This window comes from Wyeomyia smithii, chromosome 3 (assembly GCF_029784165.1).
Source record: "Wyeomyia smithii strain HCP4-BCI-WySm-NY-G18 chromosome 3, ASM2978416v1, whole genome shotgun sequence".
NCBI classification, from domain to species: domain Eukaryota; kingdom Metazoa; phylum Arthropoda; class Insecta; order Diptera; family Culicidae; genus Wyeomyia; species Wyeomyia smithii.
This window is the reverse complement of record NC_073696.1, coordinates 223120377-223144576: the sequence shown is the minus strand read 5'-3', so window position 1 is coordinate 223144576 and position 24200 is coordinate 223120377. Positions and strand designations below refer to the sequence as shown.

Sequence of the window (24200 nt, the reverse complement as noted above, 5' to 3'; positions counted from 1 at the left end):
AACTCAAAAAACAACCCAAGATATGATTTCAAAATATTGCGAAAAGTGCCACTTTTCATCTAAAGAAAATGGCGGCTGAAACGTATCGAAAGTTGAAAAAAGTTTACAGAAATGCTGCTTTAAGTGAAATGACTTAGGTCGCTTTAAAAACGGTTATCACGATGCTAACGACTGACCGCTTAAAGGAACGCCAAAACCTTCGAAGACGTTGATTTTGAGGAGTTGCTCAAAGACCCAGGTCGAACGCAGGAACAGCTTACTTTGGTATAAGCAGTAACCTGCCAAGCCATTTCAAAGCAATTGCACGCAGAAAAAAAAGTTGCATTTTCACTAAAAAGTAGGAGGTTGTATCCCAGACACGACCGCATAACCGACGTAGAACTACGCACAGTATATTAAGGAAGGACTCTACTCTGGAAAGTTGAAAAATAATGAATTTTTGTGATAATTGGAAAATTGGATGTTTAGAGAAGGGTGAAGTGTTCGGGCATTTCGGCTATTGATTAAGGTATATTTGAAGATGTACATAATTTACCGTGCGGCAAATATAGTGAGTACTACGCTATTGGCAGTGTTTTTCTCGAAACCATGTTTTTTTTAACTAGTGGTAAGTTTTTCTCAGCATCTACAAACCGATTTGGCTAAAATTTTACAAGTAGCTGTAAAAAAATTTCAGCCAAATTGGCGCAGTGGATGCGCCCCACCTGTTGAAAAACATGGTTTTAGGAGTTACGCTGACAGCAGCGTAATACTCACTATATATGTATCCAACACATGCAAATTATATCTCCAAATATACATTGATCGATAGGCGAAATACTCGAACACATCACTCTACTCTAAACCTCCGAAAAAAAAACCCATGTTTTCATTTTTCAAACTTCCAATGTAGGGTCCCCCCTTAACAAATGTATGGTTTGGATTGTTTCATTAACGAGTCTTAAAATCTACTATTGCTTCCTCAAATCGAGAAACTTTTCATTGAATAAACTCTGGAAGTCTACTGTACGAGAATATACAATACTTTGTACGTTTTGTGCCGTGCTGGAGTACAAAATATATGGCTGTGTGATCTGGAACCTCCAGAGTTAGGAAAATTCCACATCTATCGACCCATTTTAACAGAACAATATCCCCGTACCTTTCACATGCTAAGCGAGCGCTTTACCTTGAACTACAACAGCCATAAGGACAGAAAAGGTTTTTTACTACTGTAGTAAATGTTGCTAGCTTGACATGAATGAGAACAACAGCGAAAAAAAAATTAACATGCAGTGAAGCTTCATATTTGATTTTTTTTGCAATTGCAGTGCTATAGGCTTCTAATTCGCATATGAAAAAATAAGATATTAATGAACGAACAGAAAGAAATTGCTGTTGAAATCTGGCGCTCGAGATCTTTCTAAAATACGATTAATCTTTAATCACTTGTTTTTTTGCCTTAAGAAAGGCACAGTTTGCTGTTCAAAATCTTTACCTGTTTATTTGCCTTGAAAAAGGCATTTTACTGTTCAAAATTAGATTTGCTGATGGCAACCTATGTGCTGCCCCAACAATGAGGGAATAACGACACTCTGACGACACACGCTGGAAAGAACCGCGCTGCTACTGAGACATGTGACCATGACCAACCACCGGGCAAGTGATTTGTTTAATCGTAAATCAGCGACCAAGCAACCCGCTGCTACTGCTGCAATCCGCTCCTGCTACTGTCAACGTTTTGGACGGTCCGTCCAGTTCACCTTCCGACTAAGAAATGTAACTGAATTCACCAGAAACACTCTTTTATAGCCGAAGGTTGCTACGAAATAGGCCACGCCTTTCTGTTCAGTTTTCTAATTCTCTAATATTTTTTAGACAAATTATTCCACAATTCGCATTTGATTTTTGTATCCAGCGAATAAACACCGATGGTGCTCTCACACACGCAACGGTTTTAACCCGTATCTTATTGCGGTTTGTAACATCAAGCGATTTCGTTTGCTCTCTGTTGCGTGTTGCATCATGTTGCAACTTGGCAGCTGGGAGACGACGAAATTCTGTTCATGCTGATTGATTGAATCGACTTCATATTAGCTCTGCATAGTCGAACTAACTGCTTTCGTGAATGCGTTCTAACAGGGCAGTTTATTATTCAAAGTCGTTTATGCTGATCGCAGCCTTTGTGCTGCCCCAACAGTGGGGAGGATTAGGTAAATAAATAAAGTAAATTTTTTGATCGCGACAAAATTTGATTGCTAGGATCCAGCACAGAATGATTGTGTTATTGCCAAAAAATATTAACCTTCAATTACTTGATTATTTGCCTTGAGAAAGGCATTTTGCTGTTATAAATCTGTAAAAGCTGTTTTTTAATTCAGTAAATAAGACAGCCGCGACAGATTGTGTTTTCTTGGATTCAGCACAGAATGTGCTGTTGCCAAGGTAAAGCAAAACTTCATTGCGGACAGGAGGCCGAAGCCCTTAACTGGCAAATCGAGACGTTTGGTGCTACCTCGCTGCTGCTGTGTACTGTGATTTGTGTACTGGCGCAACCCGCTACTGCTACTACCGCAAATCGCTACGCTGTAGCTCACTAGTTATACTATTCTGTCGACCTTTTTAGGGAAAGGCAGCGAGCGACCAATCAGAGGACGTATTTTTCGTTTCAACTAGGCTTGACAATTATCAATAGTACAATAGTTCGCGCAATCAATCAACAATTTTCTACATTTGGTTGGATGCGTGTATAATTTTCCAATCAATTGCTGCAAAAATGAAAGCAATCGGTTGAAAACAAACCGATTTATAAGCATTTAAAAAGGGACAATTTTCGTCCCCTTTTCGTTAATAGTTTTCCTATTTACATCCCTATGTGGTAGGCTAAAGAAAAACGTAGTTCTACGTCAAAAAATAGTGAGATTTTAGTTGCGCATTGTTTACTTCTACATTGAGCATTGTTTTATTTTACAGTAATACCTAATAAAATATAAATGAATTTTATTTTCGAGATAATGGGACAAACAAATATGTAAAACAGATAAAGAAATCAACATACAAAAAACAATTTGACTACCTTTTGGACAATTTCGTTTTGCGTTACTATATTAGTGTACCCGTTGTTGAACTAGAAGTCGTTCTCATTAAGTTGGAATCGATACTAACAGGAACAGCAGTGCATTGATTTTAGTTAGGAAACTTGCTGAAACATAACAGGAATATTTTTTAGTACCTCTCCGCTCATGACATACAGAATCGTTAACCATTTCTGCCTCCAAAAAAATTGATTTTAGAGTCGTAATGCCTTCAGCAAAGTTGATCCGATAATTATTCTCCATTTTATAAAAGTTGCAATTTTGTGATTAATTCACTGAACAGTGAGAGACGAATTTCACATTTTTTCATTCTTGCACATTAAAATTCAGTTTGTTCGGCAAAGTTGTATCGCATTCTATAAGAAACAACTTCATCAAAGACACCATACTTCTATCTGCCTATTTATATGGAACTTTGTTGAATTTTCTACAGATTGCCAATAAAAATTATTTTTTTTAATATATCACTAAGCGGTGATCTTCTACAATTTTTTAATGTTCTACAGTAACAACAGTTTGCTATAACGAAACAAACAATTTCATCAAAGAAAGTTTATTTTTATCTCTTATATTTCAATGTATATTGACGATATTAATCAACACAATGCACTAATTTACTAACAGATGTTTTTAAAATCAGCAAATATCTGCAGACTAAACAATTTCTTGATTAAAGTATAAGTAAACAAGTTAAAATATTTTTGAAAACGTAAAACAATCGGATCGTAACGAATTTGGTGCCGTACGTCCGCGCCGACACAAATTAATTTGTTTTTATGGTACATAAAATATTAAATATATGGTAGGCCCTGATTATGGTCCCATAAGGGACCGAAACGTCGGTGATGAGCAGATAGAAATCAACCTAATTCATTAGACTGCAAACCGAAATATCAATCCATTGTATTAATACTTTACATAATCTTCGTTTCCAAATCTGTTCAGTATGTTTCGGTCTACTAAATCTTTTGAATATATTTCAAAAACCGTTGGCAATCTTTTTAATGTTCAGAATTCAAACAGATTTGCTTGGTCATTAAGTGAACAAGGCTTTCAGATGAACAATGAACGATGCACAAGAATAACGTTAAGTAGCTCAAGCACTGCTTAACCGCTTCGTGACATCTTAAGTCAAATAATGATTTGACGATGATGCTATTGATTTAGAAGATTGTAATGCTTCCAGAATCGTTTTATTTTATTAATAGCTATAAAGTTTTTTGACGACAGCAAATGCTTCCTATGTTTTTATGACGGCTAAGACCACTAATAAAAAGTTTTATAATTCTGAGTATAAGTCTTAAACGATATGAAAGTATATTGGCTCTTATCCCCATCCGTATTAGCACAACAGATCTAGTTGAATTGTCTAAAACATACCTAAGATGTGTAAAGATATTTCATGATGGACTAAACAGCTTTGTATTGGTTAAATCACATTAGCGATTTGCGTTTATTACCCGTGTAACATGTGATGGTTTTATAGCAGTATGTTTCTTCCAACCGGGAGTTATATAGTTTTTATAGTTTCCTGGAAACTGACCTAAAAAGGTTAGAATATTGTGTTATTTATTTCTGTCTTGAGGTTGAGATCCAGTAATTTAGCGCGATGTTGACATTAGTACCCAAAAATTATTTTGGATGCTTTCGTACAAAAAAAAGTACAAAAGAAAATATGTTTGAAGTTTTCCATTATTTTTCAATCCTGATGTCAATCCGTGACAGCCTTCTTTTATATTCCCTTGTTCACAAACGTAAACCGTGTACTGTGAACTAAACCAACACCAATCAACAACCTTGACTTGAGATAAACAAAATAATAGACGAACGAGGGGTTTGTGAAAAAGTTCGGTAAATAAAATCTTGCGTAATTTGGTTATCAACTTCTTGAAACCTCCTTATAAAAAATGGTCTGAAAACGTATGTAAGGAGAAACCTATATTTTCTTGTTTTATGTTCACTTTTCTTCAAAGCTGATTGTTTACTAAATTTAATATTAGCTTATGCAATGAAATAATGCGAGCTTATCAGGAAACATCCTGAAATTGTATACCTTTTGCCACCGACGCAATTCTCCGCGGAGCTTAAGTCCACACATTCCAACTTTTGCAGCGGAATCAGCACATATTGCACAAACAACGTGAGCATTTATGCACGGGGCAGGCACAGTCAAACAAACAGAGAGCAAAATCAAAAAACCCCTGACAATACGTGAATGCTTTTTTTGTGTGTGGATATTGTACCGCCAGTCCAGTCCCGTATTATCACTTCCCCCGGATCGACAGCATCAAGATCCGCCCGACTGGGGGCATTTCCGGGTTTCATGCTTTAATCGGATTCCCCGCCATGGGAGGCGAGAGTCGATTTTCAGCTTTTAATCGCAACAGTAAAATAGCAAACTTAAGCGCAACTAAATGGAAAACAAACTTGAATTTCCTCTTTGCGATTCTTTGGCTGCCGCCGCCAGCAATCGCTAGTTGAGCAACAGTTTTGCTTTGCCGCGTCCGATCGACGACGACGACGATGAATGCAGTGGATTATCTCAATCTAAAATCGCCAAAAGCGCACACCGAACCGAAGCATCAGGTCTGGGGCCTGGACCGGAACAATGCATTTTCAGAAAAGAAGGACTGTGCGCACACATTCATTTCGTGATGTGATTAAGCAACCGGCGGCAATTGCATTGATTCATGGTTGGTGCAATGGGAAGGTGTGCACAACCTCAAAGAATTCAATTCTAGCCAGAGCCTAGCAGAGCTTAGTTCAGTTTTTATCTAGTCTGGTCAATCGTACCGCGCGCGCAGACACAAACAAAACACAGACACACATGCTCACACCCAACGGGGGACACAAGAGTAAGCATTACTAGAATCGGGGCCGACCGATTGTTTGTTCTATTGTTCGTGCAAAACGAGGCTGGGTCGGTTTGGTTGGTCGTTTCGTTTCGGGTGGTCTCCAATTTACCTTTTTGCATAATTGCAAATGGTTAGCGCTGAAATTTATGTTTGCTTTCTCTTGCTCCTGCCGGATAACTACCTCTGCACAATTTTTGTATAATCTCTCTTGCTACCTGCCACTGGCAGTGTTAACATAATACTTTGAATTTTTCCCAAATCGGGGTCGGAAAAAATCACCAGTCTATTTCTACAGGCTTTTTGCAGGTCGGTCGAATCGAGCACTAAAGTAACAACAAAAGAAGCAGAAGCAACAAAAAAACTCATAATGAGATGCAAATGAAGACGGCATATACTATTGGACTGCTCGCTCACCTGCCTGCCAGTTTCACCGTGTTTCTGTAGCGCTACCTTTCGGTAGAGCAGTGCAAAAACACACGCACATGCAAATTAGCTTCGTCTCTAACACACAACAGATCTCCTCTCAGCGCCTAGTTTTGCACGGCTTACCGCTCTAAAGTAGCACGCTATCACTCTTGCGTTAATTAGAATTAACACGGAGTATCGTGTACTAGCAATTAAAATTAAAGCAAATTCTTCTGCGTCTATTTTGTGCACTCTACCGTACCGATTCGTGCTAAATGCGCCCACCACCAGGGCAAGTAACGTTACGAGACACGGAGGTAACGCCGCAGAGAAAGAGCAATCAGTGATGAGTCTCGGGCTACTCGGTTGACGCGTGTGGGCGATTGGGCGCGATATACGATGCGACGCGACGTTCGCTTGCCTGCTTCGCTGATGGTAGGAAGCCGTTTACTTCTAGTCATAGCCGTGGGCAAGATTTCCGTTTTGAGGAGAGGATTTTACCCCACTTAATACTAAGATCTTCAGAATAATCCCTATAAATGCACACAAATGGTTTCATTTCGACATTGTACCGGATGATTGGAAAAATGATATTTTTGCGCTGTTCACCATGATTACCAATGTCCCAAGAGGACTCAAGTAGTTTGCATAAATAACATAAAACTAATATACTCAACAATCTCCTTAACCTCAATACAGTCAGGTTTTTTTTTACGCGGGGGATACGGACCTCGTAAAAAAAAACCGCGTTAATTCGAAAATCCGCGTAAAACAACCGCGCTAATTCAAAAATCCGCGTAAAAAAACGCGTTAATTAAAAAATCCGCGTAAAAAAAAACACGTTTTTTTTTTAAATCCGCGTAAAGTAGTCCAGCAAGAAGGGCTTTAGAAAAAAACCCGAGACACTCTAGAACCAGTATTTAATACAGTATTTGATTGTTCTCTTTGACGGTTATTCCGGATCTTTCGGTGGACGGAGAGTTTTTTTGGACTAAGTCTTTTACTAGATAAACACTTGAACGTTTCTGGTTCCAAACCCACGTTGATTCGGAAATTTGTGAAAATTTTTTTGAATTAGCGCGGTATCGCGTAAAAAAAACCGCGTCAATTCAAAAATCCGCGTAAAAAAAACCTCGTAGAAAAAACCGCGTATAAAAAAACCGTGTAAAAAAAACCTGACTGTATTTCAGGTCTATTTGGTGGACTTACTAAAGACAAATTATTATTCGACTATTGACGTTGTTATTTATAGTTTTCTGTTTTATATTCACACAATATTTTGATACGGTTTTCTTCCTCGGGCGTTGAAAACCCCTCGGCAGTAAAACGCAAACGGTGCTTTTCAGCACCTCCAAGAAAAATTAAAAAAGTTCAACATTCAATGTGCCAACCTGCAATGTTTTACTGTAATGCAATTGCATTTTTATTACCATATAAATCTGGATCAGATGTATGTTTACATCTTTAAATCACTGTTCAACATTTCTCTGCTTCTTTTCTTCTGCCATAAAAGCTATTGAATTTATTTGAATTCCTGTGAAAATCCGACAGCAACTTTATGTACTAATTTTCTGCGATTTTCTTAAAGTCTGGGTGAGTAAAACCTTTAAAAGTCACCTCCGTGCGCACGGCTATGTTGTCAAGTTGTTGTCGTGTTCCGTTCACTAGTGTGGCGTTTCGTTTTCTTGACAACTTTTCCATTCATGAAATTGTGATTGAAAACAAAGCGAGAAACGGCTGGTGGTTGTGTGGCTGCTATTGGCAGTGTTACCCACAAAACGCAATTAAATTAAAGGCAAAAAAACAAGCCTCAGAGAACCGTTATTGCCGCTGTCTGGGTACATAATGATGATATGATTACGGTGCGCCTCCCATGTTTCCTCCGGAACCGTATCGTATCGAATCGTCGTTGCTGGGATCAAGGGAAAACCTGACCATACTCTTCCCCATTACTGGCCACAGGAGTACGGCACTTTTTGGATGGCAATTATTATTTATTTACGCATTTATGAAAGCCACATGGTTCAGACGACGACGTGTTCCGGAAGGACAGAAAGAGAGGGGATGGGATAATGCACTTGGTTCAGCAGCCAGCAATACCAGTAGCTTCGTTCGGATCACCGATGGTTTGAGGTGGGATAATTGAGAGCTGAAAACCGAAAAACGAGAAGCGCATTTTTTATCATTACGCGAGCGGCGTACGCTGCCAGTTCGGCCAGCCGGCCACCCCAAGGAGCCGAACTCAATCCGGGTGTTGTTTTTTTTCTTTTTCTTCTCTCTCCCTCACCACACCATCCATCCAACCCGCTTCGGTTCGGGTTCAATGGTACATTTTTGAGCACACGTCGTTATGGATCTCAATATGGTTTACATATGAATGCTTCCCCGGAACCTGGCCTCACCACTCTTCAAAAGTGATGCAAGAAAGGTGATTTGCAACAGATGGTGTCTGCTTGTAGTCGCGCTTGCCGAGGTTTGTACCAGCGAGCGAGTGAACTTCTTTATAGCTTCATCGAGGCCGGCCTGCGTCGGTCGACCGAGCGTCTGCCATGTAGTGAATTTTTGGAAAAAAATGAACGTGTCAATTAAGGCGTGTTGTTTTATTATAACTGCGCTGTCCGCGCGCGCAGCAAGTGTCGCACTCCGCCACCGCCAGGCTGTTTGCGTAACGGGAGAAAAATTCGCTTGTTGGTACAATTGTTCGATTGTCAGAACAAAATGGAAATGTCTAAAAGTTTATTATTTTATCTAGACTTACTAGGGTAATCGCTCCATTATTCATCTCAACAGCTTGGTGCACCTATATTCATCTTATTTCTCTCATTTGTCCAATTTTCCGTCAAATTTCTACAAATTTTTTACAGTATATCTTTTTGCTTCTCGATTTTCTCAAGTGGCTGAAAGTTTTACGTTGAAAATATGGTAAAATTTGACGATAAATTGATCAAAAAGGCGTGATGAGATGAATATAAATACTGAGATGAATATAGGAGCGGTTACCCTATATCTATAAAACCCTAGAAAACATGACCAAAAGAGTTTGGTTCAAAAGTCCGCATACTGTTGAGGCAGTTCTTATTAATGCTGCATCTAGAGAACAACAAAATCATTGGAAGTTAAATCGAGATAATAAGTTGGATGGGGAAGCCTGATGAAATCTCAACCGATTTGTGACATCGTGAAACAGTACTTTTTTCTTCGACAGATGAGGTTGTTGTCTGAGATTTCAGCCTTCAAGTACTACACTCAATCTTTGTAGTAATTGCTTTCCTTTTGTAAGACAGTGGATGAAAATTATGTCGTGCACATCTCAAAAAATAGATGCCATAACCTCCCTAGAGTGGGAATTTCAATCGTATTGGACTCCAAGCTAGTGTCGTCCAAACAAGTATCACTTCGAGTTCATTTTTCTACACTGTCCATTTTCTCGGCTTTTTTGAAACTCATAGTTCAATTCATAATTCACGACAAGAATACTGGTGTTCAAAGAAGTCAGATTTCGAAAAGATTCTTGAATCGCAATAGAAGAATCATTTTGAACTTAAGTCCCTGCCTAAGTTGTATTTGTAATGATTTTTGAATGTTAAATTGTGACGAATTACAGTGGAAGGTTTTCACACGCATCAATGCATAAATTTCAAATACTTGAATGTTTGTTTTTTTTTCTTAATATATTTTTTTCAATATCGGAATATATATAGTTTGCTTGTCTTTCAGTCACAAATGGAAGTTACTCAAATTGTCTTATTCCCAAGCAAACTCTGAACCTGAGGTACACTAAAGTTTGTTATTTTTTCGTGTGTAGCAGCGCAAACACTCCTGTTCTGACTACAAGTTACCTTTGCCTTCTTAGTTCCTTACTCATTTCCTCTCGCCTGGTATGAAGCCAGTCGTAAGGAAATCAAAGCTAACTGCGTCTTATCTTATATTTGTCACACGTGTTAAATTAGCACATGGCTAAACCGCCGTTCTACGCATAGTTGTCCCATGTTACTTTTGGTCGATTTTCGTTTTTTATCACCAATGACTCTATTTTCGCGTATATTTTTGAAAAACTTTTAAAAATAACATTGTTTGTTCCGAAAATCTTGAAAAACTATACCAAGTCTGTTTGTCCCATCGATGATTTTCTACACATATTTGTCCCACTAGATTTTTTCTATTCTAATTCATCCCAATAACCACTAATTCCCACATTTATAACTTGGGAAGGGCTACAGAGCACTAAAGACTTCTCCTAACAACGTTTGGTACATTACAGGTTTCAGAAATTCGGTACCGAAAATCACTTTGCTTGATTATTTAAATGCGGCACGTTCATATCTTTGTTAGGGATAACTAAGCCATGTTTGCTGGTTTGTAATATGAATGCTCTTTCTTTTCGAGCATAAAAGAAGATAAACGCATGAGATTCATACTAATTGGAAGTTGTAAGAACTGTCTTTTGTGTGTATCCAAAATGGTGAAAGCCCAACAACGTTCAAATATGATAGGAATGGGCAATCTAAAAAACAATTACCCTTTGTAATGGTAAGTCATCTGATACTTATTTAATTAACTAAACTCGACTATCGACTATCATCACTTACGTATAAAGACAACGAGATTAGCGTGATCATTTTCGTGAAAGGTTACACAGCCTTGTATCCCCAGTACGAACTTTGTATTGGGAAACATCAAATGCACGTGGTGGGACTGATATGCGTAGAAAATACATATTGGAAGGCAAATTTCTCGGCATTATTGTCCCAGTGGGTATTTTTATGGAAAAGAGTGTTAAATCGAAAAACCTTCAACTAGATTTTTTGAGAACAGTCTATTGCAAGGTAAAACTGGTTAGAAGCCCATATTTGCATTTGTCACATTGACACAATGCGTAAAAGTATTGTAAAACTTTAACATCGTTTTTCTCGTTTGCATGATTTGGAACATGGGACAAATATGCGTAGAACGGCAGTAAAGGTTCTGATGCAGCTGCATCGGCAAAAACCACCAAAAATGTAATAAAGCGCGGATGGCAATTTTGAGATGTAAGAAAGACATAGTATCAAAGGTATCCAGCATGTAGATGAAATTTAAAATTAGCCAAACCACAGTCAGTTGATTATGAACGTTACTTTATTGCTACATGTCCAATAAGTTCTGTAACGTTATGACATTGCTATCAAAATTAGGTTGGCAAGTGATAAAATAAGGCAGTATCCGTTGTAATACATTGAGGATAGACTATGAGTCAAGAACATAATTATAAACTTTTTTGCTCAAGAAAATAAGCAGTTTAGTTTTTTTTCAAGTGTGTGGCAATTTTTTTATGCATTGAAATTGTAATTTTCTAATATAACAGTTATTCGATGACGAAAAGTTATTTGTTTATTAAAGTTATAAAAATTTATAAAAATTAAGAAAACCGGCTGTAACTCGGCAAAGCCATTTTATGTAAAACACCATATCGAGTCTCAAGTTTAGCTCATGGGGCCGTGACGAGCCGCACCTAAAATCTATTCTTTCTATTGATCAAACCTAGCTGATAATTCGCAAATACGTTCTCAAAAAGTTGTACTTCAAGATAGAGCAAAACATTTTTTTTCGATATTTGAGAATTTGAGCAGTTGTCAAAAAAACTACAGTATAAGGTTAACCCAGTTCAACAATTATGCTTGAGATTTTTTTACGATTAAACTACTCATGGCTAGAAAACAAATTGATCTTTAATATGCAATACAGTTTGTGTCAATTGTGTATATAATTGATGAGTAATAAGAGTCCGAAGTTCATTTTTTGAGGTAAAATCAGATTTCTCTCCGCCGAGATTGGGTTGAGCTATTGGTCATTATTTTCAAACATCATGTAAAATCTGATCAACTGTTTTGATATTAGATAATTTAGAATATCGACAAGTAGACAAAGGTGGTTGTGATGGAATAAGGATTGTTATGTTGTTACAAAACACTAGAGAAGCTATTTTGCGATGGATCGCATATGACAGATGTTTCATGCCCATCATTGGTGCTTATTACGGGAGTCACTTCACGGTGAAATCAGAGTGAAGTGAACAAAAACCTATTACGGGACTCACGTAATAGGTTTTTGTTCCATGAATATTAGAAAATTATGCATGCATCGTTGAAATAAGGCACCTAAGAATCTTACTACTCTATAATTTTCGGCAAAAAACTGACGGTAGGAAGTATTATTTTGATATTAGTTCATACATGTTTAAAGTCATAGCTGAGTCAACCCAAAATCAAGGGGAAATGGTAATATACAAGTCAACGTCCGGAATCTATTGTAACAAATATGCATGCTTTTGAAACAATTCGTTGTTGAAGTAACATCCATGAAATACCAGAGAAACAGTTTATATACTCTCACAAGTTAGAAAAAGTTAAAATAGTAGTTTGAGGGATGGCCGAAATATGTTTGTTTCTCTCTAAAGCGAACATATTTTGGCCTTGCCATGTTTCGACAGCTCTTTGTTTACCATTCGGCCGTTGCGCGCTGAACAAAGAAGCAGCCTGTGGCAATTTACAGGTAATTAATTCTTAATTTATCACATTCAACGATATGAAATTGGCTGAGAATGCTGGTCGAACCGCTATAAGCTTAATTTTTTAATTTTTAGATGCCAAAAATTTCCAAAAACTTACAGCCGAAGGATGTCCTCCTCAAATCCACTATTTCTGCTCTTAAAACACCGATGATAATCTTAAATATAATTGGTCCGAAATATTTCCATACACGGTTCTAACTATGGAGGTGAACCAAAATATGTTTTCAGTACTAAGTAGAAATTTTGATATTCCTAGGATATTTTTCAATATAATGCATTGTTGAACGATGTATGTTAAAATAGACACTTAGCTCTTAACAATGGTACAATAGAGTAAGTATTTATGTTGAACAATTGTGTATGTTTTCAATACATTGTGCAACCACTTCCAAAAGCTGGCTAAAATACCCCCGTTACCCTAAACTGTCGTATTTCTCCAAATGCTACAATCATTATCGTTTGGAATTATATTTTGCAAGATCGAAACATATCTCAAGTGACTATCATTAGGATCTCTCTTTTTTCTCTTGTAAACATATGAAGTATCATAAATAAATCAAAATTTCATTTTTACAAGTCTTGAAACGCTGTTTCGTTGTTGTTTGAAGCAAAAGAGGGTCAAAACAATGGACTCTCCATTTGTACAATAAAATTTTAGGTTATGTTACTCTTTGATCGTTTTTTTTTTCATTTTTCATAGCAGGTTAGGCGTTGTAAACAAACTACGTAACACCGTCGTCGTATCCAAATTACTTTACATGACTGTGATATTTCATAAAAATTTTGAGAGGAAGGCAGGTCGTTAGACATTTCGTAAATTTAGGGGAGAGGGGTCATATTAAACGTCACTTATTCTGGTTCGAAATCTAGGTTTTTAGCGTTACGAAAAAAAAATCTATTTTTAAGGATTAGTCATGGTCATATGCAGGGCTGTCATTCGCACTCTCATTGCGCTCAGTGTGTTAATTTTACGTCAAGGCACAACGTTAACGGTACCTACACATTTTGACAACCCACAGGCACAAAGAGAAAGAGCGAAAACGAAATGACTATCGAAGATATCACCAAATGAGAAATATTTCAAGAGAGGGAGAACGGAACAACGCTTTGTGCTGCTTTTTGTGACACATTGCGTGAGAACAGAGAGTTTCAGTTTGAGCAGTTCGCGTTGCGTTGCAGGTAGAAAAAATAGCAGAGAAATGGAACCAAGAAAGGACCATAGGGGCCATCCACATACCACGTGGACATTTTTTTAACGATTTTGACCACGCCTCCCCCCCCCCCCCCCCCCGGTACAACTCACGATATAAATTCTAAAAAAAAATGGATGGGCCGTGGACATTAGCCAAACCCCCCCCCCCCCCCACGTTGTATGTGGATGGCCCCATACACATTTTTGAGAATTCATTAAACACGATTCTCAATGGCGTTGACGGGTTTCTTAGGACATATTACGCACGTCCAGACATGTTTCTGTCCCGGTATTCATATACAATCGCTACATGCATTCACTACTGATACCGTTCATTAGGGTGGTAATGGCTTGTATTTAAAAAATTGTCCTTCGTCGTATTTAGAAGTTTGTTTAGTCGAAAAACGAAACTTTACCCGATCGATTTTTTCATTTTTTTTTTGTTTTTGGATAACACCAAATCTTGATGTTTCATGCATTTTTAAGACATTTGGCATCAGCATTTTTTGATATTCAGAAATTTATGAACTACCTGTCCTTTTTTTTCATTGGTCACAAAATAATGCTTTCGTGTTCCCGAAGTCAGATTAAGCTGAAGTTTAGTATGGGAACTTTTTTCGAAGACGAAACTATTGAGCCCTACTTCTAAACGAAATTCGAAAAGTCGATATCTATTGCCACCCTACTGTTCATGTACGAGACATATTGCGACTATCTCCGGGAAGAAACCATTTTGAGTTTTGAAACAAAATCCATTGAGCAGCACTGAAAATTAGCTCCTAAATTATTTCAGTGGGAGTCAAATGAAGTGCAAAAACCAAAATAAATTTAATAGTATAATCGTTCGTTAGTCAATTCCGATAATCATTGCCCCAAGCAACACACAAAGTAAGACACAATGTGTGGTGTCGCACATGTTGGCAGATGCACAAAGCACTGTTGCCAACTGTACAGATTTATCTGGAAATGTACAGATTTTCTCGTTTTTTTCGGAACAGATTCTGTACCGTACAGATTACAGATTTCTAGAAATAGTACAGATAAGTACAGATTTTTTAAATGGTTAGAAAAGATTAGAAAAAACTTTTCGACCGATTCTGCAACGATACAATGAATGCCATCTTGCAATTCACGCACTTCGAATTTACTGACAAATCTTGGTAATTTGCTGCCGAGAATGGCACCACTCGGTTAAAAAACGGTAGCTGTTACATTTTTTCGTAAATCTCGATTTAACCAAACTGAAATGTTGACACAATGTATCCGAAATATCGGTAATGCTGCTGAATTATGGGTTTCGTTGTTTTTTGGCCGAATTTTCAGGAGATTGAACCGCAATGGCTCGGTAATATGCATTACCGAGGCGAGTCCCATTCTTAAGTGTGCAAAAGTTTTATTGACAATCGAGCTAGTAGTTTGGAATTATTATTAACTGAGTCAACGCAGTCACAGTTTTCATAAACAATTCGCGTTGAAGCTGTTTTTTTTTTTTTTTCAGAAATATAGAAAATAAAAACTTTGCGCCAGTGGTACAGATTTTGGTACAGATTTTTCCCGGAAATAGTATAGATGAAAAAGATTTTTGCAGCTCCCAGTACAGATGAAAATGTGGCATCACTGGCACAAAGTGTAATCAGTCGCATTTTTTCAGTGCGAAAGAAATACAAAAGAGCGAATGGGGAGAAGAGAACACAAACGAAATATCGGGAGTGGCACGCACGGTTTGATGGCAAATGTGTTGTGTACAAATTTGTGTGGTTCTGTCTGCACTGAGGTGTATTCCAGCCCTGGCATATGTTATACACAGGAAGAGTTAGAAAAATGAGTGTCTTAAGCAGAGTTTTTCGTTATAATATTATCTACAATTTTCTGAAAACACCATTTTTCTAAAGTGCATGACTGGAGACTTTGCAACACCACTAGCGGCGGAGTTCCTAACTAAAACTTGTTTTCATTCTTGAGGCTTCGTCTGAAAAGTATATCAATAAAACCAGTATTTGGAGAGCAAATAAAAGATCACGATGTTAAACTTAGTTTGGCAATAACTCGTTCTGTGTAGGAGCTATCTCTTTTTGTCTCTTCTGCAAAGTTGTGTGTTTCAATGATGTGCAACTATATGCTAAACATAGTTGCCTTGTAAATGCTACTGTTTTTTAAATATTCGAAAAAGTCGAATTTTAATAACTGATACGAGACGGTATATCTTCAAAACAACAGAAGTTAGAAGAAAAAAGTCCCAGTAAAGTTTTTGTACTGATTTTTTTTTAAAAACATCTTTTCTTCGTGATTCCAGCTTAAAATGAGACCAAAAACACTCTATTCAGTAATGTTTATTCTTAATCTTTTTCGGTTCAATATTGAAAACCAAGTGTTTCGATACGCGTGACCGGCATTTGGTATGCGTAGTAGTTGTCATAGTAATAGAACGTTTAGAAGATTTTTCATCATCAAAGTCACACGCCTACTTTGATTTGTATTATTATATTTCATTATTATTATATTGTATTATATTGTATTATGATGTATTATATTGTATTATTATATTAAATGTCAAATTTTCATCGATGAAATATTTTCGGGTGTTCATACTTTGCAACCAGAGGGCTAAAACCATGATCTTACGGAGAAACATTTTTGGCACATTTACCTTTCATAAAAACCTTCTTGAAGCCATAGGTCGTCTAAAAGGGGGAAATGCTCCTTTATTCATCTCACTAAGCCGATATTCACGAAGAATGCACGGATTAAACACCAAATTTTTACGAAATAATTGAACAAATAAACTAAATATGCTTACCTACTCTTATGGAATCGTTTATCATTGTATATTTAGTGAAATTAGCTAGATTTATCCTGAATTTTGTAAAACAAATCATTTTTCACAACGCTTCCATATCCATCCCAAAACTTGAATCAATGCTCAATTATTTATCTCACGACGGCCCCATATTCATCACACTGTTAATCATGAATGAATCACATTATCATGAATCAACGTAGCCGCAGCACGTCGTAGTAGGTTACCTAGATATCCGCTGCAGTTGTTTACGTGCAAAATTGGTAACCTAGGTAACCACTACAGTGTTGCAGATTTATGTCAATTATGTCGGAATAATTCAACATTTTCAGTATGATTTTTTCGTATTAACAGAACCTGATTTGGCAACTTTTGATTTTCTTCAACGCAGTGAAACGGATGGAAATACATACAGTTGAAATTTAGGAATTGTAGAAATTTATCTCATATATTTTTGCTAATTCAAGCTTGTTTTAGGATATTTGAGGTGAACATTTCAAAAATTAAAGTATTCTTGGTGTAGTGAGTGATTTTGTTTTGTGATTAAAATAAAAAGTGGTCTGCTAGTGATGAAAAAAACTTCGGTTGGCTGCTAACCGAGTCCCGTTGTAGCCGTATAGAACGAAGCGCGGATTTTGTTTTCTGAGGAAGGTGATTGAATTAAATGGGTTTTCGAGTGCAGATGCCCGCTTATAATATCAAATTTAGTGCTCTTAAGCGAATTTTTGAGGATTGTACTTTATGAGGAATCTAAAGTGAACTAAAAAGAATCCATTTCATGGATTATCAGATTAGTTTAAGAAGAAAATATGTGTGTTTTCCTGTTTTCAATTGTGTTTTTATGTTGTATGAGATGAATATATGGGCTGAGATGAATAATGGAGCAGTTCCCCTATCTAAATATAAATTTCTTGAAAAAAAATAAATATCTTTCATTTACAAGTTGATTCTTTTAGTTTCACCACACAATGAGATAAAAAAAGTGTATGAGAATATATTGGACGTGGTGTAAGAGAAAAATTTTACCTTTGAATTTCGTCTATTCGACAGAAGTTTCCATGCATAATTTCAGCTCAATCGGATTTGGGGGAATTGTACCTCGTAGTCGAAAATTTACGCATTCGATCAATGAGAAAATTTAGCCTTTTTTTGGTTTACTCACGTACTTCAAACCACTAAAGAATAACAACTTCTATAACCTGAATCCGTGCATCGAACCAGCAAACCAATTTTATGAAAAAAACAAACTTTTTCTAATTAAACTTTCCAAAGAGTGCCGAATTATCCGAGGCGTAACAAAATCATCGCCAATTCCAATGCCACAGGAGTGTGCTTTGTTCGAAATGTCAACGACTGCCGCGGCCACGTCAGCCACGTTTCGAAGTAGAAAGTTATGCTTCAGTTCATGAATTATCTATCAAAAAGTATTATTATCTTTCTTCATATCACAACCACGGCTTCATGCCTATATCCAATCTGAGCACCTGCCAAGCCCAGCGCCATCAGCAAGGCGTGTGCCGAATGCGTAAATCATTGCGACTGCATGCGAAATGAATAAATTATCCGCAAAATATTACAAAACATCGCCACGAGCGCGACTAGCAACACCTAGGCAAAGCGCGGCGAATCCACCGTTTACTGCTTGGGCCCACGGGGGTATGATGGTGCCTCTATCTCAGCTCGCCAACTGATGTAAGTAAACAATTGTAATTGCCAAACTGCAGGTGTCTGTGGATGTGGTAAAATTTGAAAAGCGAATCAACCGAGGCAACAACGAACCGGTCGGGCAAAGGATCAGCCCCTTTCCCGCGACTGAACGCACTCTGACGGTATGGCGGCAAACAGTTCAGCTGTTTATTCAAATATTTACGCCAGGAATTATTATTTAACTCGTTTACACAACTCAGTGACAGCGATGGAACTCTCATTAACAAGCGCGGGATTGTGCGAAACTTACAAAAAGCGGCAAATCAGCACTGCTTTTTCTTCGCTGGTGTCTTTTTTATCAGCGACTCGGTTCAAAGAATCAGAAAGCCATAACCCGCAACATCCTTTCGTTCAACTCTGAAGATGCATCGGACTAGCGGAAAAAAAATAGTCGGTTGTAAAGTTCATGCCCCTGCACGTAGCTTATCTTAACAAAAACCAAACCACACAGTTCGCATTCTGTTGAAAAAATACAAACAAACGAAAAACCGGGCGACATAGAATGCGGGTTGGATTGGAAGAAAAAAAAACGTGACATCGACGTAACAAGGAGGCGTATGATTTACTAATTTTTTCTTTCTCTTTTTCTCGATGTTCTTTTTACAGTGTGCCGTGCCAAGGCATGTTGGGGCCCACCGCCAATGGTCGTTTAATGGGACCTGCTGGCATCGGTTCGTCCGCAACGACCGCTACAGTCTCACAGCATCGAAACCTATGGCCACCGGCAGCGGGCCGTTCCTTCGAGTTTCAACCGAATGGCGAAGGTAAGTGTCAAATGTCGAGCAAAGCGTTACGCGCAGAGTCGGATTTCCGTTTGGGGGGGGGGGAGGGCGTAGGTTTTTGGATCTTTATGATAAGCTGATAAATGTGAACACATAATTTTATTACGATACAATTCCGGTTGATTAGAATTGAAAAAAAAATACACTTTATCTATCACCTCCATGCGCACGGCCATGATTACGGCGTTACGCTCGGTAACGTTCGTGGTTAGGTTTGCCCAGGTCCCGTTAAAGTGTAAATTTTCACACCTCAACACGCTGCGCTGCAGCGACTGCCAGGACCGTGGAAATTCCATCCGCAGGAGAAGAAGTGTTCTTCGTTTGCCTTGAAGCACTTGAAAATTGTTTAACATAAGCCTCCTTAGTTAAATTCGTTGCCATGCCAGCATGTACGGTGCGGTTCGGCTCGCAGAGTATATTTGAACGACTTTTATGGTACTTACTTTAAAAAAGCATTTATCATTCTTTCATTCCGCCATCACATCTGCTCGTTAGGTTACTGTTGCCTTCCCTCTCATTCTCGCTTCTTTTCGAGAGTAGAAGCGCCAAAGTGTAATCTTGAAAATGGATTTCCGATTCCTCAATTTTCAGGCATTCAATAAAATCGCTTTTTAAAAAATCATCCGTCTGATTACACACCGGTCTGACACGTTGAATGACGTTTATTACCTTTTGCTTTCTTCCCTCTCGACGTGTCTGGGAGGATAATGGATCTGCTGCCGTCGGATTTCGTTAGCAACTATCCGAAAACTGGCTGGCTCTGTCTGGCTGCTTTCCGGAAGACCTAGAGTAGTCCTCCCCGCTCCGGCACTAACTCTGACTCTCGCTGTCTCACTGATTCTGAAGTAGCATGATAATCATCTCTCGACAGTGACCAGCAGATTTCCATTCAATAAGGCAAATTTGTGTGTCTGAACCTTGTGCTGCTGCCCTCACTGATGAAGTGAGTCAGTGTCATTACCATTAGTACTTCAGTGCCCCACTGGCAAGGCTCTCGGGCTTGTAATAAAATTAGGTTTTTGTTTTACCTCTCACTCTGTCCCTCAGCCCGTTTCGCTCACAGCAAGTCTCTAGCAATCCAAGAAGGCCTCAAATGTGTTTCTCAATCGAAGCAAGCGAAGACCTTGGTCATTTGGATATCCAGTCTTCGCCAGAATCGCATACTTCTCATTCTATCCGGACACAAAAGAATCCTGGTCATAAATCAACTTGCTAAAAGATATTAGACCGAGAGTAAAGGCCATTCTTCTTGATTATATTCCAGCTGTGAAAATTGATTACCACTCTTTCAGGAACCGTGTAGTGCTCAACCGATGCCGTCCCAGCCAAAACACCCGGATGGACGAAGATACCCAGGGGCGCTGAAAACATTACCCATAACATTTTACACCACCACCGGCCGCTAGTCCGGGAAATGATTTTCGCTCTCTAATGATGCGCCCAGCCGTGTGACATTCGATAGTGCACGAGCGACAAATGATCGGCATCTCCACTCTTTATCAATAACGACAGTTCCGGACCGACCACGACACACGACTTACTTCTAGTCTGCCCTCTCGAGGTGTCACCTCGATGTTTACTTTGGCGAACGAACACAAACGGCTGCTAGCGCTATTGGCTATCGATTGCCGCCAGACTGGTCGACCGACCGGCCGGGGGAGGTCAATGTAAAATGACATTTCATAAGCATAACATCATCTGATGGGATTTTAATCGAATAACTTGCCGCTTGTGTCCTTTTAACTCTAGGCTGGCCGGCTGTTTGAGGGCTGCACGGTTTATTCTTTTTGATTAATATTAATTGGCAGAGAGCATTTTATTTTGAAATCAGTAATTGCAATTGGATGATCGGTTTGTTTCTTTCAGCCGAAGAAGTCTATAGAATATTGAGTCATCTTTTTTTTTTTGTAAGATTTGGACCACTGCGAGTCATCTTTGAAACAAGAAAGTTTTCTTATTTTTCCATCTCCATTTTGACGCAGGACTAAAGCAGGTATTAGACAAAGCAAATATTTGCTATTTTTCGATACAGATTTTATTTTGTGCAAATAAAATTCGTACCAAAAATAGCAAATATTTGCGTCGTCTTATACCTGCTGAAGTCTTACTTTGGTAGGGTGGCATCTTGTAAAAAATGTAACGAACAAGTGCCATTTTTAAATGAATTTATCTTATCTTTACCTTCGAGCAAAATTTTAACGAAAATATCTGAGGTGCAGTGAATAGGTCTCTTTATTAAGCATAGTACCACAAACAGCTCCCAGATGGTCTCGAGGTACGATGCAGGCCTAACAAGCCAGTCGTCATATGTTCGAGTCGGCTCGGGAGAGAATGTTAGTGTCAGTAGGATCCGTAGCGCTAGCCCCGCAATTGTCCTGTACACTAAACAGTTGGCTGCGAAGTCTGTGTATAACAAACAGAAGGTCAAGTTCCGAATCGGAATGTAGCATCAAGACTTTGCTTTTTTTTACCACAAACAGCTAAGCATTGCAAAAGTGAAAAAATGTTCGTATTGTGCAAATTTTGACAATTGGCATCTACTTGGTTACCCGTACGGTTGTGTATGGCCTTCGTAGAAGATTTTAGTCTTAATTTGCAACGTTATCAGGGTATGGTATCCGTACCAGAAACTGTAAGTCGCCATCTTGAAATTCGAAATGACATTGAGAATTAATTTCCGGCGACTCAATCTGTTTTCCAGGCTCTTTACATCATCATCCTGTTTCCGAAAATATCCGTATTGGACGGTATTTGGCCAGTTTTAGGTGTTTTCCAGATACCAGAATTCGCCATTTTGGATTTCAATGATGTCTGGAGTTCATTCCTGACTCTGAATATAAAGGGTGGAACGACCAAAAAGTGCTAAAACATAATAACGTTTGGAGTATGTTTATTCTTAATTAGAAAATTCATTCCTTTTTTTTTGAAGTTCATACTCTATTAAAAACAAATTGTCAGTTCTTCTGCGGCGAAAAACCGAACGCTCAGGCTTTCTATTCACATGCTGCGCCAGATTTTGTAAAGCTGATTGGTCGGCCTTCATAGCTGCAACACGCCAGTGCACCTTGAGTTGCTGATCGCTCTCGATAACTTTTTTTGTAAACCCAAAGCGCTATATGGCATCATTTGACAAATTAAATTTTTTGGACTTAAAATGAAATTCAATGTCATTTCCATCATTTAGCAATACTTTCATGTACCCCAATAGATTCACAATAAATAATGTAGTTTAATTTTATACGTGGACAAAGAAGCTATCCGAAGTTGATAAAAGTTTTCACGAGGAATTCTGGGCTGATCCAGGGTTAAGCACTTTTTGGTCGTTTTACTCTTTACGGGTATTGGATTGCATTTGACCAATTTTGTGTATGTTTTCAGGAACTAAAAGTCGCCATTTTGGATCTTAGAATGGCATCTGGAATTGATCATCTCGATTCCGGGAATACTTTCACTTCTATAGCGACCATAGAGATCGAATTCAGAGTGCGCCTCCACGAAACTCGGTCTTGGGCTGCTTCTCTCCAGTCGCACCTCACACCCGCTGCTCAGGCATCCTCGTCGACAGCACTCATCCAACGCGTGCGGGGTCTACCTCAAAGTCGTCGGCCTCTATACGAATTTCTACTGAATATTATCTCTGCCGGTCGCTAATCCGCCATACGTGCTACGTGACCAGCCCAATATAACCAGTTTAATAACGTGTTTCTCAGTTTAACAATATCAGCGTGTTCATTTACCTCGTACAGTTTGTGATTCATGCATCACACCGCGTTTTCCAGCTTGCCACCGACTATTAATCAAAGGATTCTATGCTCGAAGACCTTAAGAGCTCGTCTATCGGCCACTGCGTCCACAATTCATGTCCGTAGAGTGCCACCGGGAGGATCAGCGTCCTGAAAAGCGTAAAAATCGTGCGGATCTATAGGTTGCGGGACCTTAACTGACTACGTGAACAGGGCACTATCGCAATCCGTCTCTTCACTAAAATAAACAAGTTGATCAACCGCTTCGAATGTATCCTCGTCCACCGCAGTACTAAAGCCCGTAAGACGCTCAGCACCTTTTGAGAACCTTTCTCTATAGCTCTACGATCAACACCGAGGGTATCGATATCGTCCGCAAAACCTAGAAGCATGTGAGACTTCGTGATGATGCTTCCGGTCCTCTACACACGTGCCCTTCATCTGGCACCAGTCTTAAAACTCTAATTTCAGTCTTAAAACTCTAAATTCAGAACGAATTTGATCTTATTCGTCCCAACGTTTCAGCACTTGTTGGTGCCTTCATTAGGGGAAACTGCTGAGAGGTGTTATATATTAAAGTATTACAATTTAGAAATTAATATTCGACTTACATTAATTGTATCGTTCTACATCAGATAAGTTTCATCACTACAACGATGGTTGACAATTTTCAAAATTTGCGATCGGTCAATTTTTAAGAGCTAGATAAATTATACACGCATTAAAAGTAAATCTAGTTGGAAAATTCAAAAACCTATGCTCACATCTGTACACCATGGTGGGTGTTTTTTTTAATTGTCAGAATGTTTAGACGAAATTTCTGTTCCAGTGTTGTCAATAGAATTTTTTAATATTATCAAGCATAATTGTAATGAGAAACTCATCAGATGTAGAACAATACAATTATTATAGGCCGAAAATAAATTTTGGATTTATGAAACTATACTAATAACATTCTCAACAGTTTCCCCTGATAAAGGCACCATCAAGTACTGAAACGTTGAGACGTTTTAAATTTAAAGTTTTACTACTTACTTACTCACTTTACTTTACTTTGTTGGCTAACGGATCGTTCAACGGTCTAGGGCCGAACGA

General features: G+C 38.4%; 1 protein-coding gene across 16 annotated transcripts in view; it reads left to right on the top strand.

Annotated features, from left to right (window-relative positions):
• The window catches only part of LOC129732265 (protein winged eye), a 674761-nt gene that overhangs the window by 534423 nt on the left and 116138 nt on the right, over positions 1-24200 (top strand). For all 16 annotated transcript variants that reach the window (XM_055692969.1, XM_055692970.1, XM_055692967.1 and 13 more), the window contains one exon: positions 19187-19344. In XM_055692969.1, the coding sequence (XP_055548944.1) occupies positions 19187-19344 (158 nt within the window). The remainder of the gene's footprint in view (positions 1-19186; positions 19345-24200) is intronic.